The sequence below is a fragment of the Arachis hypogaea genome, chromosome 7 (genome assembly GCF_003086295.3).
Source record: "Arachis hypogaea cultivar Tifrunner chromosome 7, arahy.Tifrunner.gnm2.J5K5, whole genome shotgun sequence".
In the NCBI taxonomy this organism is placed as follows: Eukaryota; Viridiplantae; Streptophyta; class Magnoliopsida; order Fabales; family Fabaceae; genus Arachis; species Arachis hypogaea.
The window spans coordinates 60513746-60541286 of NC_092042.1; the positions used below are offsets into that span (position 1 = coordinate 60513746).

Sequence of the window (27541 nt, forward strand, 5' to 3'; positions counted from 1 at the left end):
ATATATATATATATATATATATATATATATATATATATATATATATATATATATATATTATAATAATGTATTATCCTGTTTGTGTATGTATCTGTTTATCTTTTTAATTTGCGTAATCTCGCATTTCTTCTTATTCACGATTTTTATTTAAGGAAGGTTTTTCATAAAAGTCAAATTCTGTTAACCTGATTACAGGCTTGATATTATTAATAACAGTGTCGGTGTAGTTTCAAGTTGGTAACACTCGATGTTTCGGTATGAGCATGCATACTGGAAATTGGGTCGTAACACAGACCATCGACAGAGGAGAAAAACTTCGGCAAAGAAGTAGCAACTCAAATTCAATGAGAAGTTAGGTCATTAGAGAGAAGTGCTGGAGAGATATAAGAAGCAAAGAGAATAATAACGACTAGCACAACGAACGACAGCGACTGCGGCTAGCACAGCAAGCAACGATGACAAGAAAGGGATTTGAGAAAAATAGTTAGGATCTTAGAGATTGAGAAGGCAACCACTAAGCATGGAGAAATCAAGGATTGCATGATCACATGATACTCATCCACCACTTACGGGATGGATCGGGTGACCGAAATACTGACTCGGTCTCGGTCGAGTTATTTAACTAAATCAAATTTTTTGGTCTATGGCTTTGATTGGCCACTTTTAACTGGATCAGAAATTAAGAAATATTGTTTGACTCTAACTCAGACGGGGTCATGTGTATCCCTAATGATGATAATAAAAGAAAAAAAATAAAAAAAACAAAAAAAAGAAGAAAAGAAAAAAAAATCAGACAAAATAAGAAAAAAAAATTATTTAATCGCTTAATATTTTTAGAGATAAAATTGTACCACTTTCTACTAATATCAATATTCATAGGGCTTCATTTAAATTGTCCAACTGTATAATAGACCGTCAAACTATTTAGTGTCATTAAACTAACTAGACAAATAAAATCTACACATGTAAATATTATTTTAGATTTACATTTTAGACTTTCCCTAAATTATTGGATTCTCTCCGCATATCGTCTATTTAGATGGTAAGTCTTATCCATATTCAGAATATATTTTATTGTATATTTTATTAAGGCACTTGTACTTTGATAAATGATTATAGGGGATTATTAACATCATACACTAGTACACAACTGTTGCTGTAATGCCAAAGCTATACTTGTACCTGACTATCTATGTTTCATATTTAATCAAAATTTGTTATTGTTAGAGACAATTTTATCCTTAAAAAAGGTGGAACTCCCTGTTAATACACCTAGCATGCCTTGTTATCTTCTTATTTTTTGATTAAAACATTATTTTTTTATTGCATTGTCCCTATAATTTTACTGAATTTCAATTAAATTCTTTTATATATATATATATATATATATATATATATATATATATATTTTAATTATATTCCTATACCATATTAAATTTTATAACTAAATTCTTATCGTGACAAAAACAGTAAAATTAACAGAATATTTTAATATTCAGACAAGTGTTAGGTATATTCATTTTGTTTAACGGAATATTTCGTTAATTCCAACATTTTTGTTACGACAGAAATTTAATTACAAAATCTAATATGATATAAAAACTTAATCAAAAAAAAAAATATAAAGACCTAACTAAAAATTCAATAAAATCAATAAAATTATAAAAACTGAGAATAATTAAACCTTAAAACATTCCCTAAGTCATCAATTACTTGTTTTTTAATTCCACTACACTTTCTATCCTATAAAAATTAGTATGGAGCACCACCACTCATTGCTGGTAAGGATGGAAGTAGAACAATAGCCACATGCCAGGATTAAGAGTTAAAACAAATAGATATTATACATTTTCTTGTCTCCAAAGAAATGATAAATGAAAGAGAAAAAAAAAAAAAGAAAGAAACTCTAGCACTAAGCCCTTCTCAAAAAAGAACTACAACTCTAAAGAACAAAAGAAACAACTTGTTCTTTCGTTTAACAATTTCTGATCTCTAGTGTGATGAAAGAATCAGAGCCATATCTGAAAACTCTACCTCAAAATAAATAACAAATCTATTCATCCCAAAGCCACATCCCAGTGTCATCTCATCCCAATCCATAGTTTTGCACGTTAAAAACAAAATATGGATTGTTAAAAACAAAATATGGATTATTCTATTTTCGGCCTTCCGGTTTTGTTCCTCTCCTTTATTTTCTTTTCAAATTAAGAATGTGACAGGGAAACGTATATATACACTCTGCCGCTGCTCCTTCAACACCTACCAGCTATACACAAGATGTTGTTGTGGTCACACTTTGGCGAAAGGATTATTTCCTGGAAGAAAGATTCAGCGGTATCTCATCTATCTAACAACGTGAGAGGCAGTGTTTGGATGCAGCGGCCCGGTTCGGCATAAACAATCAGGTAATGAATTAGAGTAAAATGCTTCTTCTGACCGAAACCTATCCATGCCCTTTGTACCAGATATTGGCCCTTTCCTCTTCCTTGGGGATCCAAGCCTGTGCAAAACACACAAAATAACAGATGAAAACCTCAAATAAATAGTAAGCCTTGTGATCAGAGCATCACCAAACTTGGTAGATAAGAAAACATTATTCTTGTCAAAAGTTGAAAGGAGGAAGATAATGCTAAAACCTTCGTGTTATGGAAGACAACTTCTTTTGTTAGACTAGTAAGGGTAAAGGTAATTTACACCGATCTCCCTTGAGATTCAGCAATATTACACACAACACCACTTCTTTTCATATAACATTGACCTCCCCGTCTTCTCCAAAATACAAGGGTCAAGGGGAAACAAAATAATCAACTATCAGAGTAAAAGACCCGTTAAAGATAAATTTCTGCATATTTAACACAAAAGATTACTTAATATGTGCAATAAACGCTTTCCAGTCACATACCGCCTTCTGTGGAGATCAATTATCTTGTTTGACAAACTTTTCCCCTCGGTCATTGTTCCCTGAGCCAGTTTATCAAAAAGACGAACAAGGGCTTTCCTAATTGAACAAATAGAGAACATTAAGAACATCATTGGAGAATTCATTGGAAAAATTTATAAATATAAATAAATATAAGTTGACCTGCTGCATAAGAAAGCACCAGCCATACCTGTCTGGTAATATTGATCTTCCACGTCCAAGAAATCGACGATGACCTTCAACAGCCTTTGCCATGTTTCCATAATAAGATGGTATAAACACATCACTTTCGATAGATACAATATAGTCAAGAGCAGCCATTTGAGATGCATGATTAGAAAAGGGTTCCAGCTCCTCAATGGATGCCAACTTTTCCTGAAAACAGTCAAAGCTTTGTTAATCAGAATGATCCAATGCTTCTGACTGGGTTGCTACTACCACAGAACGTTCAGGAGCATAGGCAAACCAATGTTTTTTGGGAGCATAGGCAAACCAATCTTTTTCTTTCCTTTTTCTTTTGGCTAGTTGAGTAGTTGAACATTAATATAATATGCACTGTCTTTTAACTGATTGTTCTTGTGTGCATATAAGGAAGATTAGCCACCCAAGATGACGAAGAAAAATAACATTTATTATTGTCTTTAATAATGGAGGTTTCAGTTAACAGCAATTTCTGCCATAACAGAAAAGGCATGACAATTTAGCCTTTATAATTCATTTTGATCCAGTGCTCCTTACAGTAGCATTATCAACTGTGTTGTAGACTACCGTAGAAATTGTTTCCTCAACAATTTAGACTTTTCATTCCTGGTATCGTGTAGTGACAGATCTTACCCCAGATCAAATAGAGAACTTCTATTGAATCAACACGACATTTATGTTATTTAATTGAAATATGAGCTTAACAAAGCACAAAATGTCAAACAAAAATTCTCCCTATTGTTTAGGGAAGGTTTTTTATAGATACATTTCAACCTTTAGACACTGATAATAGCATTGGGAGAACCACCTCACAAAAGCTAGTTATTTGAATGGAGAGCCCAGGGCATTATCAACCCCTCATCAAAATCCCATACCTTCAAGGTAAGCCTCAAGTCTGCAATTGGATCCCAAGACATTGTTTCCTTTATTTTAAAGAAGAAAAACTGTAATGGGTTACAATGAACAAGGCATTACAAAAGCATAAAGCCTCAATTTATTACTCTATCTTTTGTTTTTTATTTTTATGGACTCGATTTATTGCTCTATCAAATTCACTATCAATTTACATGTTAAAAGTTTCCAGTCAGTCTTGATAAGGTGCCAAAAATAGTTATTTCTTCAGCAGACTTAGTTCACTAATTTTTTTTCTTGTAACATATCAAACTTAGAGAGAGAGAGAGAGAGAGAGAGAGAGAGAGAGAGAGAGAGTACTGAACACCACCAACTTTCGTAACACATGATTGCAATGCTTTACCTTGCTCATTAGCAATGGATAGCGGGAACGCAGTTCAGCCATATAGGACTCACCCCCGTATATCCCTCCAGATGCAATATATATCGGTGTCTTTGATGGGTATCCGAGAGCAGTAAGAAAAATTCCAACTTCCTTTGGAGTTAAGGGGCAAAATCCTTTCAACCTTTGTTCTACGGGATCAATTTCCTTTATTTTCCAATATGAAGTGTTCTCTCTACAAGTTTTACAAGCAATAATTATTGTCCAATGTGTACATGAAGAGAGCATAGATTCAATCGATCATTTGATAGCAACCATGTTCATATACCTGATTATCCGTAGCTCTTCAGCCTCATCTTGAGATAAATCATGTGTGCATCCACTAAATGCAAGCATATCCTTCTCATAACGTAAATGCAGTGCAACATAAGGACCAAATAACCTCATCCTTTCCACCAACAACTACAAGAAGCCAAGAATTACAGCAAAAACAAATAAATCAATAAAATGCACCAGTCATGTACTAAGTATAAGATACACAAGAAAAAGGCCAATAATGGGTAAATCTTATATACTTTTCCCATTTGTTCAATGCGAGGTGAAAATCGGAGAGCTTCATAACAAGCACGGCAGCGAAGCTTCTGAATGTCTGCAGGTAGGTTGTTGTTTGCTAAACGTGAATCAGATTTTGCTGCTCTAATAACCTTCAGATGTTATCAACAATCAATAATATAAGATTATTGCACAATATATAAATTAAATAAAAAAAATGAAAGAGTGACACCATAGTTTAACAGTATATGATAACAGATTTTCAACATACATACTTGGTATTCTTCCCACAAGGTAGCAATCTCATTCTCATAATAATCCATACCAGACCAGCTTATGAAGTACTTCACAATTCTGGTTTCATTAACCAGTTCTTGGGGAAGCTTCTTAATTATCTTCACATCATTAGCTAGAGAACGTATAAAATGCTCTTCATCAAAAACATCAGAGAAATTGCTGAAAAAACAAAAAGAACAAAGAAAAATAAGTTCCTAAAATTGAATTCACATAACATCCGACACAGAAAAGAAGCTATGACAGAAAAGATACAAACCAAAGACAGGATACAAAATTACCTAGTGTCTTGCCAAAATGATCTTTTATCAAGTTCAGGAACTACAAGAGTGGCATTTATTATACGAGCTACAGCTACCATATCACATATCTGAAAGCAAAAAGTACAAATTTGCAGCTTCTAATAATACACAGGAATAAGAAATCCTCAAATCCATCAGCATAGCAACTTCACATTAATACTAGTAAAATGAGCATTAGCATAATTCAGAGTGTGTGTACGCAAGAGAGAGAGAGAGATCAGACCCCAGCACGCATTTGATTGAGACCACCATTTGTATGAACTAGAAGGTATCCTCTTGACTCAGCAGGAGCTGGATAAATAGTTCTAACTTTAAGCAAGTATCAAATAATTCAAACTCAGAAACTTGCAACAAAAGTTTTAGTTTCTTACCTGTATAATTAGGTGTAGGCTTTGTACAGGGCAGATACCCACGATTGGATGGAGGCTTCCACAACTTCTCATAATCCGAAACCCCTCTTGAAACGTTCGACTGTTAAATCTAAAATGAGTGAAAATATGAAAGGTGCTGGGTGCATAACTGCTGCTAAATTTTAATAAAATTTTAACACATACAACTGCCAACAGACATGACACATCTTTATCTCAAAAAATGAACCAAAACTAAACCGAAAAAACTAGCTCAAAATGAGAATACTACACATCTAGATGAGATTCACGACCATTAGAAAATCAATATAGACAACAAAGAAAAAATAATATCAGCAAAGACGAAAGAATTACCCAGCCTGGTTGATGGGGGACATAGAGGAACATATTAATTAATGAAAGAAACCTACATGTTTAAAATAAGGCTGATCTTAAAACATTAATAATAATCTAATAAATTAATGAATAAAACTGCATACATGCCATTTGGTTGTTACAAAGATATAATTGTTATTAGATGCATTAGATTCTGTTCCTCTATCAAATTCTCAGTCAGCAAATCCAAACAGATCAGATCACAAAATCAGTTACTACTACTATCCAGTGTTCACAATGAAAAACCAAACCTTTGGAGGAGGAAACAGAACTTTTGATAAATGAGGCGGAGCCAGCTCTCTTGTCCACCTTTGCAGATCTCGAGTCTGTCAAAATTTGAACCAAATAGTTAACAAAAAAAAAATGTTTCAATTAAGAATATCAAATTCAAAACACATAAGTCAACACTTTCCCAAAATAAATTCCATAATATTTATTATTTCTTTTCAGAAATGCATAATCCAAAGTGAATACAAACCCCTCTTCCCCAATATATTTCCGGTGATAGCAATCTTCTTCAAGTCAACAAAACCCTAAGAAAACCACATATTCTAGAGGGTTTATTGTGCAAGACTAGAACCTGGTAGATTAAAACGTGCAATTTTCCAGAAAAGCGAAGAACCTGAGATAACAATCTTAAAAATAGGCACAAAATCCAAACTTCCCTTGAAGAGAATGAATAATAAGCAGAGAGTGAGTAAAAATAGATACCGTTGTGATCTTGTCATTGAACTTCTGATCATTGGAAGAAGGAACGACGTGCTGGACATGAACAGAGACAAGAGCCATGAACGCTATTGAGCATATTGCTGCAGTTAGAAGCTTCCTCAGTTGCACCACCGAAACACACTTTCGCTTCTGCATTCCCCAGACTACCCTCTCTCTCTCTCTCTCTCTCTCTCTCTCTCTCTCTCTCTCTCTCTCTCTCTCTCTCTCTCTCTCTCTCTCTCTCTCTCTCTCTCACACACACACACACACACACACACACACACACACACACACACACACACACACACACCTCCTTCTATTTCACTGCCCCAAAGTTATGGACTTTCCCTTTTTTTTTTTACTTGTTCCTGTTTTGGTTTTCCTTATCTACACTCAATTGAGAAGAACAAAAGAAAAAAGTGACGCAAAAACAACCGAAGGGAAATTGAATGAAAATAAATTAAAATAATTGTGCTGCTTTGCTTATTCCTCGGAGTAATAATAATGTTAATTCTAGTGTGCGAATGAAACGCTTTGTTATGTCACATGATCAGGTTGCAAAAGGAACAGGGGACAAGAAAGAAAAAGGCGGTGTTTTGGGATTCTTGGGGTTTGCTCAGTGGTTTCTGATGCGGAATGTACTCAATGTAGTGCAGCGAAGTCCACTCAGTGTTATTGTTGGGCTTTCGAGATGCTATCATATCACCCATTCCATCCCATTCGATTTATAACGCTACATCTACTACTACTACTATTACGGTTGTTTTTTTCTTTTTTTTTTTTCATGGTATCCTCCAATCCAACATATCAATGACTAATTTATCGTGGTACTGAACTCTATTTAATAATTTTTTACTGGCCAATGGGTTGCTACATACACAAGGCGGGATTCGAACTCGCGACACTTGCTTAAGTGGACTAGTGATTTTGAACCAAAAACCAACTAAATTGATCTATTCGGTTCTCACACAACATCAACTAATTGATTTACTATTTTTGTAACAACCAAATAAAACTGAACCGAATCAAACCGAGAATAATTTCATTCAACTATTTTTTTAGGTTTTTAAGTTCTAATTAACAAAATATTAATCATAGTAAAATGAGATTTAAAATAGTCAACAAACTGGAATAACAAGAGTACATCACAGGCAAATTTTATACTGTTGAATTTGAGAAAACAAAAATAATAATTTGATTATGACTAAACATTATAATAATAGGTCAAAGGCCCAATTATGTGTGTAATTTGTTTGGTCATTGTGCAAAAATTTATATTGCTAAAAAACAAGCCAATTAGAGTAACTAGGCCCAATAATGGAACAGGCCCAAGACCAAAAGCATTCAGTTCATCCTTTGGTAGCCCAGAAAAATTGTTGCTGATCAAGAAAGAAAGCAACACTCTCCTCAGACCAAAAGCCAAAGCAATCAAACTCACCTTCTCTCTTCTCTCTTCTCTCTTCTTAACCCACGTGATTAGTTTGAAAAGCAAGAAAGAAAATGAAGCTTAGATTAGGGTTCAAATCAAAAGGCAAAAGGTGATTTTCAAATCCAAGAAACAAAGAAGAAAGAAGAAGGAAAGTCAAAGGCTAGGGCACAAAAGTAAAAATCAAATCAAAGGTGAATTAGAAAATCATTTCCATCTTTGTGCTTCTAATTGTAGCTTGTTGAGGATGCCTTCCTCCTGCATGCACTGTTTAGGAAAAGTTAAAGAAAATGGAGGTTGCGAAGCTCTGCTACAAATCAAGGGTCAAGAACAAAACTTGAAGCCAAAGAATTGATGAATGGCTAGATCCTTGAAGCAAAATTAAAAAGAAAAAAAGAGAAGCAGTTAGATAAGAATGCAAGTAAACTTTAATCACTACTGCCATCCCATCTCTTCTCTTCGCTACTACTCTGTTATTTGGGGAAGAAGAACAAGTCAAAGGCGCTCGAACCAAGTTCAAGTTTTGGAAGCTTTACTCCTCTTTAAAAGGGGTAAACGGCCAGAAATTGAATTAAGGAGTGAGCCCACAGTTTGGGTTCTTATAGCTTTCAAGCTATTCCTTCTTCTCTTTCATGATATCACATTAAATTATCTATTCTTCAGTATTTATCTTTCTTTATTTCTTTTCAATAGAAAAAAGGCATTAAGTGAGGTATTAGTAAAGTCATTGAGAGAATTATGTCAAACTCTTTTGTTTGTATTTCTGTTTTGTATTCATGATCCTAGATTTCCTTGCTACGTTAGCTAAGCAGTTAGTAGTTGTAAGTCTAGGGGAGAATATATCCAATTCAAGTTTGGGTAGAAATTTGGTTTGTCACAGATAGGATTGGGTAGAATCTTTAAAAAATGAGTGATTTTGATCTGTGAAAAAAATAGTAAAAATTCTACTACTGTTGTAGTGAAGAATGGATGTAAGTCACATTGCACATGGTGGTTGAACCAGGATACATGGTTGTGTAGATTCTCTCTTCTCTACTCTTCTTCTATTTTCTTTCGATATGAGACAGAGGTAAATACCAAATTGGTACCCGAAAGATTCTGGCACTGACAAAATGGTACCTGATTGTTGTTATTGAAAAAATAGACCCTAAAATATTTTAAAATTTGATAAAATCACCCAGCCGTGAAAGGATGACGTCACAGTGAACGGAAAACACTGATGTGGCTGTCGAAAGTGAGCTTCGATGGGGACAGAGAGCTCCGGCGATGTGCTGTCATTGCGGAGGGGACGTGAAAGAGATGCAACGATATGTTGAAGAAGAACAATCTGTGAACACAAGAATGCAGCAAGGTACTGCCATGGCGGAAGGAGACGCAGCGGCGTGCCATGGTGGTCTGGTAGAAGGGGACGCGAAATGGGATGTGGTATGCGAAATTGTGATTCACACTTTTCACAACTCTGCATAGCTGACCAGCAAGTGCACTAGGTCGTCCAAGTAATAAACCTTACGCGAGTAAGGGTCGATCCCACGGAAATTGCCTGCTTGAAGCAAGCTATGGTCATCTTGTAAATCTCAGTCGGGCGGATTCAAATGGTTATGAGTTTTTAATAATTAGAAGATAAATAAAACATAAAATAAGATAGAGATACTTATGTAATTCATTGGTGGAAATTTCAGATAAGCGTTTGGAGATGCTTTGTTACTCCTGAACCTCTACTTTCCCATTGTTTTCATCCAATCATGTGTGCTCCCTTCCATGGCAAGCTGTAGGATCCTCTCAATGAAAATGGTCCTCTACGGTTTCTGTACGGCTAATCAATTGTCGGATTTCTCGTCTCGGATGAAAAATACCGGGTACAGCTACCGCATGGCTAATCATCTGTCGGTTCTCACTAGCGTCGGAATAATATCCATTGATCCTTTTGCACACTGTCACTGCGCCCAACATTCGCGAGTTTGAAGCTCTTCACAGTCATCCCTTCCCAGATCCTACTCGGAATACCACAGACAAGGTTTAGACTTTTCGGATCTCAGGAATGTTGTCTATTATTCTAGCCTATACCACGAAGATCCTAATCTCAGATTCAGATGCTCTGTTATCAGGAGAGATGATGTGAATTATTGATTAGAGACCCAAGAGAATATACTCCGGCTGTCATCCAATGACTATGTTGAACATTATGTAGACTGCTTTGTGGTTGTCAGGCACGCAGATTTTGGCTAAGCGAGTACTGAAGATAGAGGGTAATTGTCACGGGTTACACCTTTAGTCTGACTTAACTGAATTAAGTACAAGAGTATATCTTGGAGAAGAAGTAGGCGTGAATTGAATGAAAAACCATAGTACTTGCATTAATTCATGAGGAACAGCAGAGCTCCTCACCTTAATCTATGAGGTGTAGAAACTCCACCGTTAAAAATACATAAGAACAAAAGGTCTAGACATGGCCGAATGGCCAGCCTCCAAAAAGGGTTCGAAGAACTCCCAAAAGGTCAAAGACCTAATCAAAGGATCGAAAAGTCATCCAAAGATAAAATACAATAGTCAAAAGTGCTATTTATACTAAACTAGTAAACTAGGTTTACAGAAAATGAGTAACTAAGTGCAGATAGTGCAGAAATCCACTTACGGGACCCACTTGGTGTGTACTTGGGCTGAGCATTGAGGCTTTCACATGCATAGGCTCTTCTTGGAGTTAAACGCCAGCTTGGGTACCAGTTTGGGTGTTTAACTCCAGCTTTGGTGCCAGTTCTAGCATTTTACGCTAGAAAAGGGTCTCTGGTGGGCATTTGGACGCCAGTTTGAGCCATCAAATCTCTGGCAAATTATGAACTATTATACATTGCTAGAAAGCCCAAGATGTCTAATTTTCAACGCAATTGAGATCGCACCAATTGGGTTTATGTAGCTCCAGAAAATCCACTTCGAGTGCAGGAGGGTCAGAATCCAACAGCATCTGCAGTCCTTTCTCAGCCTCTGAATCAGATTTTTGCTCAGGTCCCTCAATTTCTGCCAGAAAATACTTGAAATCCTAGAAAAACACACAAACTCATAGTAAAGTCCAGAAATATGATTTTTCCATAAAAAACTAATAAAAACATACTAAAAAGTAACTAAAACATTCTAAAAACTACCTAAAAATAATGCAAAAAAGCGTATAAATTATCCGCTCATCACAACACCAAACTTAAATTGTTGCTTGTTTCCAAGCAACCAAAAACAAAATAGGATAAAAATAAGAGAATATACAATAAATTTCAAAACATCAATGAAGCTTAGTTCTAATTAGATGAGCGGGACTAGTAGCTTTTTGCTTCTGAACAGTTTTGGCATCTCACTTTATCCTTTGAAGTTCAGAATGATTGGCATCCATAGGAACTCAGAATTCAGATAGTGTTATTGATTCTCCTAGTTTAGTATGTTGATTCTTGAACACAGCTACTTATGAGTCTTAGCCGTGACCCTAAGCATCTTGTTTTCCAGTATTACCACCGGATACATAAATGCCACAGACACCTAACTGGGTAAACCTTTTCAGATTGTGACTCAGCTTTGCTAGAGTCCCCAGTTAGAGGTGTCCAGAGTTCTTAAGCACACTCTTTTTGCTTTGGATCACGACTTTAACCACTCAGTCTCAAGCTTTTCACTTGGACCTTCATGACACAAGCACATGGTTAGGGACAACTTGATTTAGCCGCTTAGGCCAGGATTTTATTCCTTTGGGCCCTCCTATCCACTGATGCTCAAAGCCTTGGATCTTATTTACCTTGCCTTTTGGTTTAAAGGGCTATTGGCTTTTTCTACTTGCTTTTTCTTTTTCTTTCTTTTTTTTCGCAATATTTTTCCGCAAGCTTTTTCTTTTTCACTGCTTTTTCTTTCTTCAAGAATCAACTTTATGATTTTTCAGATTATCAATAACATTTCTCTTTTTTCATTATTCTTTCAAGAGCCAATAATTTTAACATTCATAAACTTCACTATAAAAAATATGCACTGTTCAAGCATTCATTCAGAAAACAAAAAGTATTGCCACCACATCAAAATAATTAAACTAATTTCAAGATAAAATTCAAAATTCATGCACTTCTTGTTCTTTTGCAATTAGAAACATTTTTCATTTAAGAAATGTGAAGGATTCAGGGACATTCATAGCTTCAAGGCAAAAACACTAGACACTAATGATCATGTAATAAAGACACAAACATAGACAAAACATAAAGTATAAGAAATGAAAAATAAAAAAAAAATAAGAACAAGAAAATTGAAGAACGGGTCCACCTTAGTGACGGCGGCTAGTTCTTCCTCTTGAAGATCCTATGGAGTGCTTGAGCTCCTCAATGTCTCTTCCTTGCCTTTGTTGTTCTTCCCTCATGGCTCTTTGGTCCAATCTAATTTCATGGAGGATAATGGAATGCTCTTGGTGCTCCATCCTTAGTTGCTCCATGTTGGAACTCAAATCTCCTAAAAAGGTGTTGAGTTGCTCCCAATAGTTGTGTGGAGGAAAATACATCCCTTGAGGCATCTCAGAGATTTCTTTATAAGAGACTTCCTCATGCGCTTGTTGAGGTCCATGAGTGGGCTCTCTTGTTTACTCCATCCTCTTTCTAGTGATGGGCTTTTGAGATGAACCTTTCCATCTTCCATGACTTGGGGGTGGAAGCAACTGCCTTCCCTTTCCTCTTTCTAGAGGTTTCTCCAGCCTTTGATGCCATTAATAGTTATGGAAAAATAAAAAGCAACGCTTTTTTTCCACACTAAACTTAAAAGATTTGCTCGTTCTCGAGCAAAAGAAGAAAGAAAGGAGGAGAAGAAGAAGAAATGGAGGAGATGGAGGTGTAGGAGTGGTTCGACCAAGGGGGTTTTAGGTGGTTATGATTTTGAATGGTGAGGTAGGTGGGGTTTATTTTGGAAAAAAGTGGACGGATATAAGTGGTGAAGAGGTTATGGGAAAGGGTAGGATTTGATAGGTGAATGGTGTTTGGGGAAGTGTGTTATGGAAATGTTTGAAGAGGAGTGAGAATGAGTTGGGGTAGGTAGGGATCCTATGGGGTCCACAGATCTTAAGGTGTCAAGGGTTTCTAATCCCTGCACATTTCTGGCATTTAAACACCCTCTGTGTGGCATTTCTAGCATTGAACGCTAGGTTGCTGCCAATTTGGCTGCCAGTTCTGGCGTTTAACGCCCTGAAGCTGCAGACTGGGCGTTAAACACCCATTCTGCTACCCTTACTGGCGTTTAACGCTAGCCAGATGCCAGACACCCTTTCCTGGAGTTAAACGCCAGTCTGTGTGCCATTTCTGGCTTTTAACGCCCAGAATGGTGCCAGACTGGGCGTTAAACGCCCACTTTGCTAGCCTTACTGGCATTTAAATGCCCACTTTGCTAGCCTTACTCGCATTTAAATGCCAGTCAGCTCGCCTTCCAGGGTGTGCTATTTTTTACTGTTTTTTATTCTTGCTTTAATTCTGCAGCTATTTTTTGTGACTCCAGATGATCATCAACCTAAAGAAGACATAGACTAACAATGGAAAATAAAATGAAAGAGTAATTAATATAGATAAATAAAATTGGGTTGCCTCCCAACAAGCGCTTCTTTAATGTCAATAGCTTGACAGGAAGCTCTTACAGAGCTTCACAGGTGCTCAGAGCATGATTGTGGCCTCCCAACACCAAACTTAGAAGTTGAGTGTGGGGGCTCTGTCTGACTTTGTATTGAGAGAAGCTTTTCATGCTTCTTCTACATGTTTTTAGAAGAAGATCCTTGAGTCTTAAACACAAGGTAGTCCTCATTCAATTGAAGGACTAACTCCCCTCTGTCCACATCAATCACAGCCCCTTGCTGTGGCTAGGAATACCCTTCCAAGGATGATGGATTCATCCTCATCCTTTCCAATGTGTAGGATTATGAAGTCAGCAGGGATGTAAAGGCCTTCAACCTTCACTAAGACATCCTCTACAAGTCCATAAGCCTATTTCATTGATTTGTCTACCATCTCTAGTGAGATTCTTATAGCTTGTACCTCAAAGACACCTAGTTTCTCCATTACAGATAGTGAAATGAGGTTGATGCTTGACCCCAGGTCACACAGAGCCTTTTCAAAGTTCATGGTGCCTATGGTGGAAGGTATTAAGAACTTTCCGGGATCCGGTTTCTTTTGAGGCAATGTCTGATGAATCCATGTATTTAGTTCATTGATGAGCAATGGAGGTTCATCCTCCCAAGTCTCATTACCAACTAACTTGGCATTCAGCTTCATGATTGCTCCTAGATACTGAGCAACTTGCTCTTCAACAGTGTCTTCGTCCTCTTCAGAGGAAGAATACTCATCAGAGCTCATGAATGACAACAGTAAGTTCAGCGAAATTTCTATGGTCTCTGTATGAGCCTCAGATTCCTTTGGTTCCTCAATAGGGAACTCCTTATTGGTCAGTGGACGTCCCTTGAGGTCTTCACTAAAACATTAATTGTTAGTAAGGATTTTTGAAAATATGAGATAAGATTAAGAAAAAGATTTTTGAAAAATTAGTTTGAAAATTTTCAAAAGTATCAAAAGAAAAATGAAAAATGAAAGTTTAAAATATATTTGATGCAAAAAGTTATGAATTAAAACATGAAAAATTAAAAAAAAATTGATTTGGAAACAAAATTACCTCCCTTGTGTCATCCTGGCGTTAAACGCCCAGGATGCTATCCATTCTGGCGTTTAACGCCCAGAATGCTACCTCTTTGGGCGTTTAACGCCCAATCAGGTACCCTGGCTGGCGTTAAACGCCTGAAATCCTTCTTTGCTGGGCATTTTTCTAAACGCCCAAAATGCTGCCTGTTTTGGTGTTAAACGTCCAGAACGCTGCCCATTCTGGCGTTTAACACCCATAATTATACCATTACTAGCGTTAAACGCCCAGAATGATAGCCATTCTGGTGTTTAACGCCAAAGTGCCTCTTTACTGGCATTTTATTGCTAGTGAGCTCTTTTTTTTCTGTGATTCTTCTACCTTATGTTCTGAATCTTCATTTCTTTGTATTATTTACTTGAAAATATATATTTTTTATTTTTGAATTTTTAATGAAGAGAGATAAAAATAACAAAATGAAATAAAACATAAAAATGCAAGATCAAAACAAGTAATGCATGCAAGGACACTTTGAATATCAAGATGAACACCAAGAACACTTTGAAGATCATGATGAACATCAAGGACATATTTTTGAAAATTGTTAAGAAAAGAAAGACATGTAAGACACTAAACTTAGAAATTTTGAATGTTTAAAAACTATGATTTTGAAAATGCATATGAAAAACAACATAAAACACAAAACAGGAAAATCATAAGATCAGACAAAGGAAATCATCAAGAACAACTTGAAGATCACAGAAGAACACAATGCATATATTTTTTTTAAAATAAAGATAAAAATTACCCAATCTAAGCAACAAGATGAACTGTCAGTTGTTCAAACTCGAACAATCTCCGGCAATGGCGCTAAAAACTTGGCATGAGAAATTGTGATTCAGACTTTTCACAACTCCACATAGCTGACCAGCAAGTGCACTGGGTCATCCAAGTAATAAACCTTACACGAGTAAGGGTCAATCCCATGGAGATTGCCAGCTTGAAGCAAGGTATGGTCATCTTGTAAATCTCAGTCGGGCGGATCCAAATGGTTATGAGTTTTTAATAATTAGAAGATAAATAAAACATAAAATAAGATAGAGATACTTATGTAATTCATTGGTGGGAATTTCAGATAAGCGTTTAGAGATGCTTTGTTACTCCTAAACCTCTGCTTTCCCATTGTCTTCATCCAATCATGCGTGCTCCCTTCCATGGCAAGCTGTAGGATACTCTCAGTGAAAATGGTCCTCTACGGTTTTTTTACAGCTAATCAACTGTCGGATTTCTCGTCTTGGATAAAAAATACCGGGTATAGCTACCGCATGGCTAATCATCTGTCGGTTCTCACTAACGTCAGAATAAGATCCATTGATCCTTTTCCACACTGTCACTGCACCCAACATTCGTGAGTTTGAAGCTCTTCACAGTCATTCCTTCCCAGATCCTACTCAGAATACCACAGACAAGGTTTAGACTTTCCGGATCTCAGGAATGCTGTCTGTTGTTCTAGCCTATACCACGAAGATCCTAATCACAAATTTAGATGCTCTGTTGTCAGGAGAAACGATGTGAATCGTTGATTAGAGACCCAAGAGAATATACTCCGGCTATCATCCAATGACTACGTTGAACATCATGTAGATCGCTTTGTGGTTGTCAGGCACGTGGATCTTGGCTAAACGAGTACTGAAGATAGAGGGTGATTGTCACGGGTCACCCTTTCAGTCTGACATAACTGAATTAAGTACAAGAGTATATCTTGGAGAAGAAGTAGGCGTGAATTGAATAAAAAACCATAGTACTTGCATTAATTCATGAGGAACAGCAGAGCTCCTCACCTTAATCTATGAAGTGTAGAAACTCCACCGTTGAAAATACATAAGAACAAAAGGTCTAGGCATGGCCGAATGGCGAGCCTCCAAAAAGGGTTCGAAGAACTCCCAAAAGGTCAAAGAACTGATCAAAGGATCAAAAAGTCATCCAAAGATAAAATACAATAGTCAAAAGTGCTATTTATACTAAACTAGTAAACTAGGTTTACAGAAAATGAGTAACTAAGTGCAGATAGTGCAGAAATCCACTTTTGAGACCCACTTGGTGTGTGCTTGGGCTGAGCATTGAAGCTTTCACATGCATAGGCTCTTCTTGGAGTTAAACGCCAGCTTGGGTGCCAGTTCGGGCGTTTAACTCCAGCTTTGGTGCCAGTTCTGGCGTTTTACGCTAGAAAAGGTTCTCTAGTGGGCATTTGGACGCCAGTTTAGGCCATCAAATCTCGGGCAAAGTATGAACTATTATACATTGCTGGAAAGCCCAAGATGTCTACGTTCGAACACAATTGAGATCTCGCCAATTGGGCTTCTGTAGCTCTAGAAAATCTACTTCAAGTGCAGGAGGGTCAGAATCCAATAGCATCTGCTGTCCTTTCTCAGCCTCTGAATCAGGTTTTTGCTCAGGTCCCTCAATTTCAGCCAGAAAATACCTAAAATCACAGAAAAATATACAAACTCATAGTAATGTCCAAAAATGTGATTTTTGCATAAAAACTAATAAAAATATACTAAAAAGTAACTAAAACATACTAAATACCTAAAAATAATGCCAAAAAGCGTATAAATTATCCGCTCATCAGGATGCAATGGCATGTTGAAGAAGAAGAAGCAGCAAACACGAAGAAGAAAAAGGTCGCCGGAAATGTCTTCGAAGTTCTCTGCCACCATCGGAGCAATCTTTCGACGGCCAGATCAGCGTTTTTTGTTCATTGTGATGTCTATCTTTTCACTGTTTGGTGATTTTATCAAATTTTAAAATCTTTCAGGGACTATTTTGACAATAACAAAAGTCAAGTACCGTTCTATCAGTACCAGTATCTTTCGAGTACTGACTTGGTATTTACCTCATATGAGATAAAATTAAAGTGTCTCCTGAATTTTCTATTCTTCAAAAGTCACAACAATCCAAAAGTAAAAATTTTCTCTATTCTTCATCGTATCCCAAAGAGACAAAATAAAATTGTCTCTTGAAATATTAGCTTGACATATTCAACAGCTAAAAAGTTCTACATCTAGTTTGAAGCTCAAGTGAACAAGTTAAAAAAAATGGAGGCAATAGATTCAACCCCCTTATCTAGGCCACTAACAAACCTTCAATTGTATCAGAGCTTGGTCTCAAAGAAATCAAGCTTCATAGCTTGGAGAAAAGATCTAAATGGCCAACAACATGGGTTCGAATGCCATGGTTTACATACTCACTGAGATCAGTCCAACAACAGACCTCCCTTATTCAACGGCAAGAAATTCAACTACTGGAAGGGAAGAATGCAGATATTTGTTCAATAAATTGACTGTAATATCTGGAAGATCATCATAAACGGTCCACAAGTTCTAGCTAAAACAAGTGTACAAAGCGTTGTGATTGCCAAAGAAGAAATAGAATGGAATGAGAAAGGAAAGAAAAAGGTGGAGCTTACTACACGAAAAATGCTGAGAATCATCAGATTTACCATCAGATTTAGCATTACATATTAGCATTGACTTTACTGATAGATTTACCGAAGGTTTCGATATGGCATTCATTTGGTCAAATCGTTACCGATAGATTCCTATTTTCGACGCTAAATTCGCCGGTAATACCTGGGGGGAAAAGAGGGAGATAAGTGCAAAATTTAGCGTGGGATTTACTGTCAAAAAAATCCACCGGTAACCCCAGTTTAGTGAAATATATCGTGTTGGTGACCCGTAACAGGTTACCGTCGGATTTATCTACTGGTAAATCCGATGGTAATGAGCCCTAAAATTCAAAGCACGAACCTTCTCCCCCTTCAATTCAAAACTACTCTCTCTCTCTAACCTCTTTTTTCCATTTCTCTCTCCAGTCGCCTCTGAACCCCGCCGCACAATCATCCCCACTGCCGCTGGCCCCTACTGTCATCACCTCTCTCCTCTCCTTGCACTAACCGTTCTCCATAATGTATCCATTGCAGTCCACATTGCAAACCCTAGCCTCCATTACAGCTGCCGTTTTTCTCACTGCCGATGAGCACTGTTCATCACATCAGTAGCTTCTTTCCCTGGTTTAGCACGCTTTATCATCCGCCGCTAAGTCCAACTTCGTCATCGGCGGCCAGGTCCAGGTTAGTTAATTTTTCTTACTTTTTTTAACTTGTTTTTAATAAAAAAAATGTGATTTGGTTAATTTAATTTGTAATGTTCTCAGAATGATTTAGCTAAAAACAGTTAGTTAATTTTATATGTATTTATGAGCTCCGATCTCTTTTAATGCATGTAATGTAATTGACTAATTGCATGGTTATCAATTTATAATGAAACTTGAATTTATCAATTTGTTAAATGGAAAACTTACTAATTAGTCCTACTTTATGTAATTTCATATCTTGAATCTTACAATTTAGTTGATTTGTTATCATACTCATCTAATAGTGAATAAGTGTATGTGAGCAAAACTTAGTGTGTATATATATAATACTGTACAAAATATTTACTATTAATTATTATTTTATTGGGGTTTGGTCAATCAATCGATAATGGGTTGCACTAATTTGATTTGGATTTTAGTAGCTATAATATGTTGAGATTTTAATTGAAATAAAATCCGACTAATTAACAACTAAACCAAACTAGAAAAGAAAGTAGAAAGCGAAAAGTTGGTGCTTAGATGGTACTAGTATTATTGTATTAAGTAATTGCCCTTAGAGTGGTTGTGTTATATGGATACTGTTCATACCCTGGATCGAGCTGTCCGATCCGGGATGTTCTACAGACAAAGCGACCGACCTCTTCAGGTCAAGACAATCCGACCTCTTCTCAAAGAGCTCGGACAAGTCACAGGAAAGCCCAAACAAAGGGCCCAAATAGAGGAACACGTCCCAAATCCAAAGGCAGCCCAAGTCCATAGAGATAAAGGCGGTTCCCTTAAAGATGACCTTGATGACAAGTCATCATATACCCATTTTTCAAGCTAATTTCACTTGTTTTATTAATCTTTATGCACTTTCTTGCATCCTAAGTAAGTGATTTGGAATGAAAATGCATAACTTCTTTAAATCAAGCAACTACCATTAATTTGATGTTAACTCATGAGGTTCAAGCTAAATTTAATTGAATTTTAATTGATTTATAAACCTTGTGAATTTAGTGATACTTTGAGTGGTTGTTTTGGTTGATTGTAGGTGAAGAAAAGAAGAAAAGAGAAAGCGTGGCTTAAGGAAGCGTGGCTCAAGGAGAAAAAGGCGTGGCACATAAAGGAGAGAGCAAGCATTGCCCTCCACAAGGGCACACTGCCCTCTAGGAGGGCAACATAAGGAAACAAGGCTTGAAAGGCAACTCTGCCCTGCCCACGACAAGGGCAGAGCACAAAATTGTGCCTTGGATCAAAGAAGAGAAAAACCTTGCCCTGCCCTCCACAAGGGCAGTATCGGGCCTTCATGGAAAATAAATCAAAGGAAAAAGCCTACCAATGCTTGCCACAAGAGTCGAACACGGAACAATGAGGAAGCAAGGAACTAGGCCTCATTATGGTGCCAAGAAAGCCAAGGAAAATGGGTAGCGTGTGCATCGGCCAAGTCTCGAACACGGGACTTCAATTTGGAAACACTGCCCTGCCCTCCGCGAGGGCAGGGCAGCATTTTGTTGTGGCACGGTCAGCGCACCATTCTGGCGCACCAAGGGACGGTTCGGCAGCACCAGCAGCACGCACAGGCACCAAACTGGCGCACCAAAATTTTCTGCCCTGCCCTCCGCGAGGGCAGGGCAGCATCCTGCGCACCAATCTCGCACACCACGCCCGCACCATGGCCGCACGCACCAATTCCTGCCCTGCCCTCCACAAGGGCAGGGCAGCCTTCTGGAAGCAATTATTTTTGGGCTAAAATTGGATTAAAAATCCAATAAAATTCATTTCTTCACCAAATCAAAAGCCCATCCAAATCCCAAGACCCAAGAATAGAAAGTGTATAAATAGAAGATAGTTTGATGTAATTAGGACCTGGGACTTTACTTTTGAACTTTGATCTTTCTTTGGAGCTTTGAATTTTTATTTTTTGGAACTTTTGAGATTTCAGAGAATTAGGGAGGAGAATTGATCTCTCTTCTTCCTCGTTCTTGCTTGGGCAATTTTTACTTTTCTTGTTTTGAGTTTTGGGTGTGAAGAATTGAGGAAATTCTGTCTCAATCTCCATTCAAAATCTCTTTAATTCCTCTTCTGCATAATTGAGTTCAATTTAAGTTCCTTTACTGCTTCTTCTTCAATTTCTTGTTAATTGCTTTGTGAACCTGGATCTGGGAAGGCAATTGAGATCTAGACTTTGCTTTCTAGTCTCTTGAGTCCTGAGATCCCATTTTCCTTTTTGGTTCTTCTGTGAACCCTGCTGCAATTTAATTTCATTTCCTGTTTGAATTTTAGTTCCTTCCAAGTCATCTTCTGCTTTATTAATTGTTGCAATTTACTTTCCCTTGCTGAAATTCTGAATTCCCAATCCTCAACTCCCTTTTTCCATTCAAGCAATTTACATTTCTTGCATTTTAAGTTACTGCAATTTACATTTCTTGCACTTTAAGTTTCAGTCATTTAATTTCTTGTCCTTTAAGATTCAGCATCTTTTACTTTCCCGTTCTTTAATTTACTGCAATTCTCCCCTCTCCCTTTACATTCCAAGCAATTTAGCTTCTGTTAAAGACAAACCACTCAACCAATATTTGATTCGCTTGACTAAATTAACCACTAAACTAAAATTGCTCAATCCTTCAATCCCTGTGGGATCGACCTCACTCCCGTGAGTTTTATTACTTGATGCGACCCGGTACACTTGCCGGTAAGTTTTGTGTTGGATCGTTTTCCACACATCAAGTTTTTGGCGCCATTGCCGGGGATTGAAATAGATTGACAATGATTAAGTGAAGTGGTGGTCTAGATCAAGCACTTTTTCTTTTTTGTTGCTTTAATTTTGACTAACACACTAACTGTTTGAAGAATTGCCTCTATCAACTCACTAACGGTTTGAGATTTTGTCTCAACTAACTACACTCAATTCTCAAGAGTGCTGTTGTTTGTCCTTTCTGATTGTTTGCATGCCACAGGAAAATAGGGAAGCCAGAAGAAAAGCTATCATTGGAAAAGAAGTCTCTGCAGATGAAGAATAGCATGACATAAAGCCACCACTCATTACACTAATCAAGAACAATTGTTCCTACGACGGAAATCCATTAGAGGATCCTCAACAGCACATATCCACTTTTCTGAAGACTTGTAGTGCTATCAAAACTGATGGTCTAGATCTTGACACTTATAAGATCTTGTTATTCCCTTTCTCACTAAGGGGTGAAGCTGCACAATGGCTTGAAACTTTTCCTCAAGGAAGTATCACTAGTTGGGACGATTTGGTCACCAAATTTCTGGCCAAATTCTCCTCATCCCAACAAGTCATCAAGCTGGAAGAGGGGGAATATTCATTCACACAAGGAGAAGAAGAACCACTCTTCAAGGCATGGGAAAGATACAAGAAAGCAACTAATAAAGTGGGCTTCCGAGCTTTCTATGAAGGATTAACCCCAGAAACAAGAAAAGCAGTGGACTACTTCTCAGATGGCTTACTCAAAGCAACAACAACTGCCCAAGGAATTGCAAACTTCAATGACAAAGGAGTTAACAACCAACATTCATTTGAGAAACCACAGAATGCAATCTCAGAAAAAGAAGTGATGAATATTGAAGGGGTGAATGCGTCCAAGGACCTAAACAAACAAATGCACCATCAAACACAGCAAAACATGGAGCTGAGAGATAGGAAAGTTGATTGCCTACAAATTGCTGCAGTGAATGCCCAATTTCCACCATGGAGACCCCATTCTTATCTGAGAATGAGGGAGTCTCAACATCAAGAACAAGGAAGTTTCAACCAGGGCAACTCCATGACCACAAACAATCAACATCACTCATCCACCAATACCACTCAAAGCCAATACTCACAACACAGACACTCCCAGACTCATCCCAACTGGAGAAGGAACGAGTACCAAAATCACAAACCAAGGGACTTCAATTATAACAACCCCAGTTTCACAAACCAACAAAAACACCATTATAGTAACAACAACTACTACATGCCACCACAACACCCACCCCTCCAAACTTTAACATCCCACAAAGGATTGGTTAGAAATTTCTTTGTATCAAGATGGGGAGGCTGACCCCAGTGCTCTTCCAAAACAGTCACAAAGGCCCGCTCAGCCTCATCCAACATGTCCCAAGAATACCTGGAGACCCTCACATCTTTTTGCCATTCCAGGGGAAAGGCAGGCTCATCATTTTCGTCCAGAAAAAAGGGGCGAGCTCCTTCAACAGCTCGGACCTTGAAAAAGTAGTTTTTAAAATCACGAAATGACTCATCAAACATGGAAAAGACCTTCTTTCCTTGGGTAGAGCGAAAGGAGACCCAAGCTGCCTTCTTTTTTACCACTCCGGGCTTAGTCAAGACAAACAGATAGAAAAAGAGAGATTGGGAACCAGGGATACCAAAACCATTGCACAACAATTGAAAAATCTTTATAAAACCCCAGGACTTAGGGTGAAGTTGAGAGGGGGCAATATTACAAGACCATAACAGGTCGGTTTCAAATTGAGTAAAAGGAAGGGTAATACCCAGCGGACCAAAGAAAAAGTCATAAACATAAAAGAAAGGGCGACCATCAACAACCCGAGTTGAAAAATAGACTCTCTCGTCAGAAGAAGGAGGGACAAGTTCATAGTTCTTCTCATCACCAGAATTGCTACAGACACTATGAAAATGCCTAAGCTGAGCACAAAACTCAGAATCAGCCAGTGAGACACACAGGAGAACCATGGAGTCCACCCAATCGGCCATACCCGCAGGAACTTGGGAAGGCATCTCTACAACGTTATTTCAGGAAGACATGAGGCCAACTAAATCCTACAAAAAGAAAAGAAGAGTGGATTACTTAAAAACATCTCAGACATGGGTCAAAACATCTCAAACGGACGGATTAACCAAAAAAGGGAAAAACCCCAAGACTCAAGAGAAGAAGTCTTGGAGCATCCCTTGGAGGCAGTAAACAAGAAGGGTCCTCAAAATCGTTTCTACAATCTACATCTCGGCACTCATCAGAATAAAGTCCAGAAAAGAAAACAAAAGAAGCAAAAAACGCAAAAAATCCACCCTCCTACAGTTTACCAGGAAAAGCATTGCTCCTACAGTTTACCAACACTACTGCTACAGTTCATCAGAACACCAAAAAGGCCAATAGAAAAACAGCAAAGGCACAAACAGAAATAGCGACAACATGCAAAAGAAAAAGATTCAAGCAAACAAAAGATTCACACCGAAAAAGAGAAAAAACCATAGCATGCAACAAGTCAAGCATGATAAAAACAGAAAGATCCAAACTTTCTCCAAAAGGAAGATCAAAAGGAAAACTCCATCGCAAAAGCAGAAATAAACGAGGAAACACGAAATGGGACTAACCTGGAGAATAGAAGAAAACCTCGAAGAAAGCTGAAGAGCAGAAGCAACAAAGCCACCCCCTCGAAGTGGAAGAATGCAAAGACAGAAGGAGAAAATGTGGAATCAGCCCTCTTCCGAAAACACAGTAGCAGAACAGACGTCACAAAGAAGAAACTACAAACTCTGGGCAAGAAACAGAAAATGAGAGAGTAAAGGGAGGAGTTACGGAGAAGAAGTGAAGAAGAGAAACCGTTTTTTGATTGAGAGATTCAAAATAAAAGCCAAGAGAGAATGGGGCAATTAATGCCAATTAAATGCGGATATTAAAACCGCTTGCGTTCCCAAAAAAAAGCGCTAATACAAAAAGCGCGCGCTTTTAGAGGAAAACGTTCTACATTCAAAAAAGACTCTACAAAGAAAGGAATCGACAAAATGCTTGAGTTCGACTTCACTGATGAAAGGACCGAAGTCAAAAGACTCGGCCTCGAAAAAGAAGACCGAGCTCAAGCAGGGGCACTGTTCATACCCTGGATCGAGCTGTCCGATCCGGGATGTTCTACAGACAAAGCGACCGACCTCTTCAGGTCAGGACAACCCGACCTCTTCTCAAAGAGCTCGGACAAGTCACAAGAAAGCCCAAACAAAGGGCCCAAATAGAGGAACACGTCCCAAATCCAAGGGCAGCCCAAGCCCATAGAGATAAAGGCGGTTCCCTTAAAGATGACCTCACTTAAAGATAAGATAAAGATAAGATAAAGATAACTAACTTATCTTATCCACAGGAGGCCACATTTCACCACTATAAATACACTCGAGCACCCAGGTATAACTCATACTCTGATTCTACTCAATACCTGCTTAATACCCTTGCTAACTTAAGCATCGGAGTCCCTTGCAGGTACCCCCCACCCTCCGGGGACACAAGATCAGCACCACCACCAAGTCCAACAAATCAGACACATCAGTTCCGACCGCCGTACATCTGCCGGACACGTCGGCTCTGACCAACACAGAAGATCTCGTCCGAGATCGACCTACGGTTTCAGGTAACCCTCGGAACAGATACTTAGAATGTTAACAATTTCTTGATTTCCTTTTTTTGTCGTTGTGTTATATGGATAGTTAGAATGTGAAATACTATAGACCCATATTTTACTTATTAACAGAGATACAATTTATGTAGAATTTAGATTTTATACAATACTAACATAAAGTTACTTGACATATATATGTATAACATTTCTCATGTTGATTTCTGATATGATACTCTAATAAGGTGACGACTTCACTTTAGCATGATGCGAATAAAAATGTTTGTCATTGGATCAATATCAATAAATTAAAAGTTTTGCATATTGTTTTTGCATTGGATTTATGCATGTCACATCTTATTACTTTGAATTTGAATCGTGAAGGCTCTTTGTTTAGTTAAGTTTAATTCTTATGAAATTACTTGAGTGTTGATTGATGTTGTGGATTGAGATTAGTTGGATTTGTGGGTACTATAAAGGTAGATATATTTCCAATTTTAGGGGAGATTATGTCAAAAAATTTTCAGAGAGTTCTGTTGAATCATTCGTGTAGTATATTTGCTGATTAGTATTAATAATATATTCTCTTTGCAGACATGTCGATAGGTAGCATCGAATGGGTCTCGTGGTCATGGTAGAGGGAGGGTTTACATTGAATTTTCAAGGATTGTTCAGTCATCACCCTCTACCCTGACTACCCCGTCGACTCCTGTGACGTCGTAGGCAGATCCACCAGACCAACAGTTCATCATGGTCCCAAACCCGAACTACGTGCCTCCTTCTACTACTCTCCCTCCCCACAGATCCAGTGACAAAGCCTGCGGTGGGTGATTCCTTCAGTTCCCCTAATAAGATACCCCTCCACCATCGTCCGTCATCCGGCTGACGATTTGGCCCGATGGCATGCATGCATGAGTAAATACTATTTTTTAATCCTAATTTGGTTAATCTTAAGTTTATGTGTTTCTATGTGTTTGTTAGTCTTAGGTTTTACTCCAATAGGTTTGCACCACATAATAATGACTGCATACAAGAGATCCACTACAAGACACACAGAAAATTGTGACGGTATTTTTGGGGATTTGGGGTGGGTTTTAACCGCTGTAAAATGGCATACCAGCTGTTTGGTAACCGTTGTGATTTAGGACGTGGAGATTTGATTTTACGGCGGTTCTAATGAACCGTTGGCACAACTGCAACAAAATAGGATTAGATTATTTATAACAGTTTAGAACCACCGCAATTTGGCTAATAGGTTTTTTAAAAATTTGTAGTGGTTTGTAAATCGTTGGAATTTTGAAAGCAATTTTAAAAAAATGTATATTGCAGAGGTTTATAACCCCCATAATTTTCACAATTATATTAAAAAAAATTTGAGTTTATGAAGCTACTCAATTATATTGCTTCCACATCTAGACGAACACAACAATAAGAACAAGCTAAAAATGGTTAAAATGCACAAGTAAAGAAATAACAAATCAATTGTAACCTTTCATCAGGCACTTCTTGATCTTTCATTTCCTGTCACAATTATGATCAAATCTGACTTCATGATTTCCTTGTAAAGTTTGTTATTAAAATAAATGAAAATATTTAATAGAGATTTTTACAGCAGACATATTTTACATATAAACAAATAAAAAATAAGAACAACCTAAAAATGATTATAATATCACAAAATTAAAGTAATAACAAATCAAGAGAACAATATCTCCAAAACAAAATACCAAAAGAAAAATTCACATTTTGATAGTGGTCTTCCCTAATAGATAGGCAGCAGGGATTGAGTGCAAAAAATGGGGCCTAACGAGATATTCCATATTGATATTGATCTGCTAAAGAAAAGGAGAAGATGAAAAATGGCAAACTGGTCTTAGAATGAAACTAAATAGGTAAAAGAAAAAATTTGCTTATCTTTGATTCTAAATTGTACAAAGAAGTGTGTAAAGCTTACTGAACACTATTGCAAGACCAAAACAAAAGTCATTCAAGCTTTAGGAAAAATTATAAATATGATTACAAATATATGTAAAAATA

At 37.5% G+C, this 27541-nt stretch overlaps 1 protein-coding gene across 5 annotated transcripts; it reads right to left on the reverse strand.

Annotated features, from left to right (window-relative positions):
* Positions 1–1818: 1818 nt before the first annotated feature.
* Positions 1819–7655, reverse strand: LOC112703207 (O-fucosyltransferase 7). 5 transcript variants are annotated; one of them, XM_029287993.2, is made up of 14 exons: positions 6958–7339; positions 6498–6572; positions 6226–6277; positions 5875–5974; positions 5727–5794; positions 5483–5571; positions 5183–5363; positions 4931–5059; positions 4684–4817; positions 4377–4590; positions 3997–4044; positions 3111–3295; positions 2903–2998; positions 1819–2500 (listed from the first exon to the last, which is right to left on the reverse strand). In XM_029287993.2, the coding sequence occupies exons 1-14, from the start codon at positions 7014–7016 to the stop codon at positions 2344–2346; spliced, it is 1587 nt and encodes a 528-aa protein (XP_029143826.2). In that variant the 5' UTR covers positions 7017–7339; the 3' UTR covers positions 1819–2343. The 5 variants fall into 5 exon arrangements, 4 of the variants coding, with proteins under 4 accessions (XP_029143826.2, XP_025610335.1, XP_072055609.1 ...); XM_025754550.3 differs by lacking the exon at positions 6226–6277 and having other exon boundaries at positions 6958–7653; XM_072199508.1 differs by lacking the exon at positions 3997–4044.
* Positions 7656–27541: the final 19886 nt, after the last annotated feature.

Coding starts and splice junctions, on each gene's coding strand:
- LOC112703207 (XM_025754550.3), bottom strand. CDS start 7,110: ATGCAGAAGCGAAAGTGTGTTTCGGTGGTGCAACTGAGGAAGCTTCTA. Junction 5,975..6,497: donor TTCTGTTTCCTCCTCCAAAG/GTTTGGTTTTTC, acceptor TAGATTTAACAG/TCGAACGTTTCAAGAGGGGT. Junction 5,572..5,726: donor TCAATCAAATGCGTGCTGGG/GTCTGATCTCTC, acceptor TTTTGCTTTCAG/ATATGTGATATGGTAGCTGT.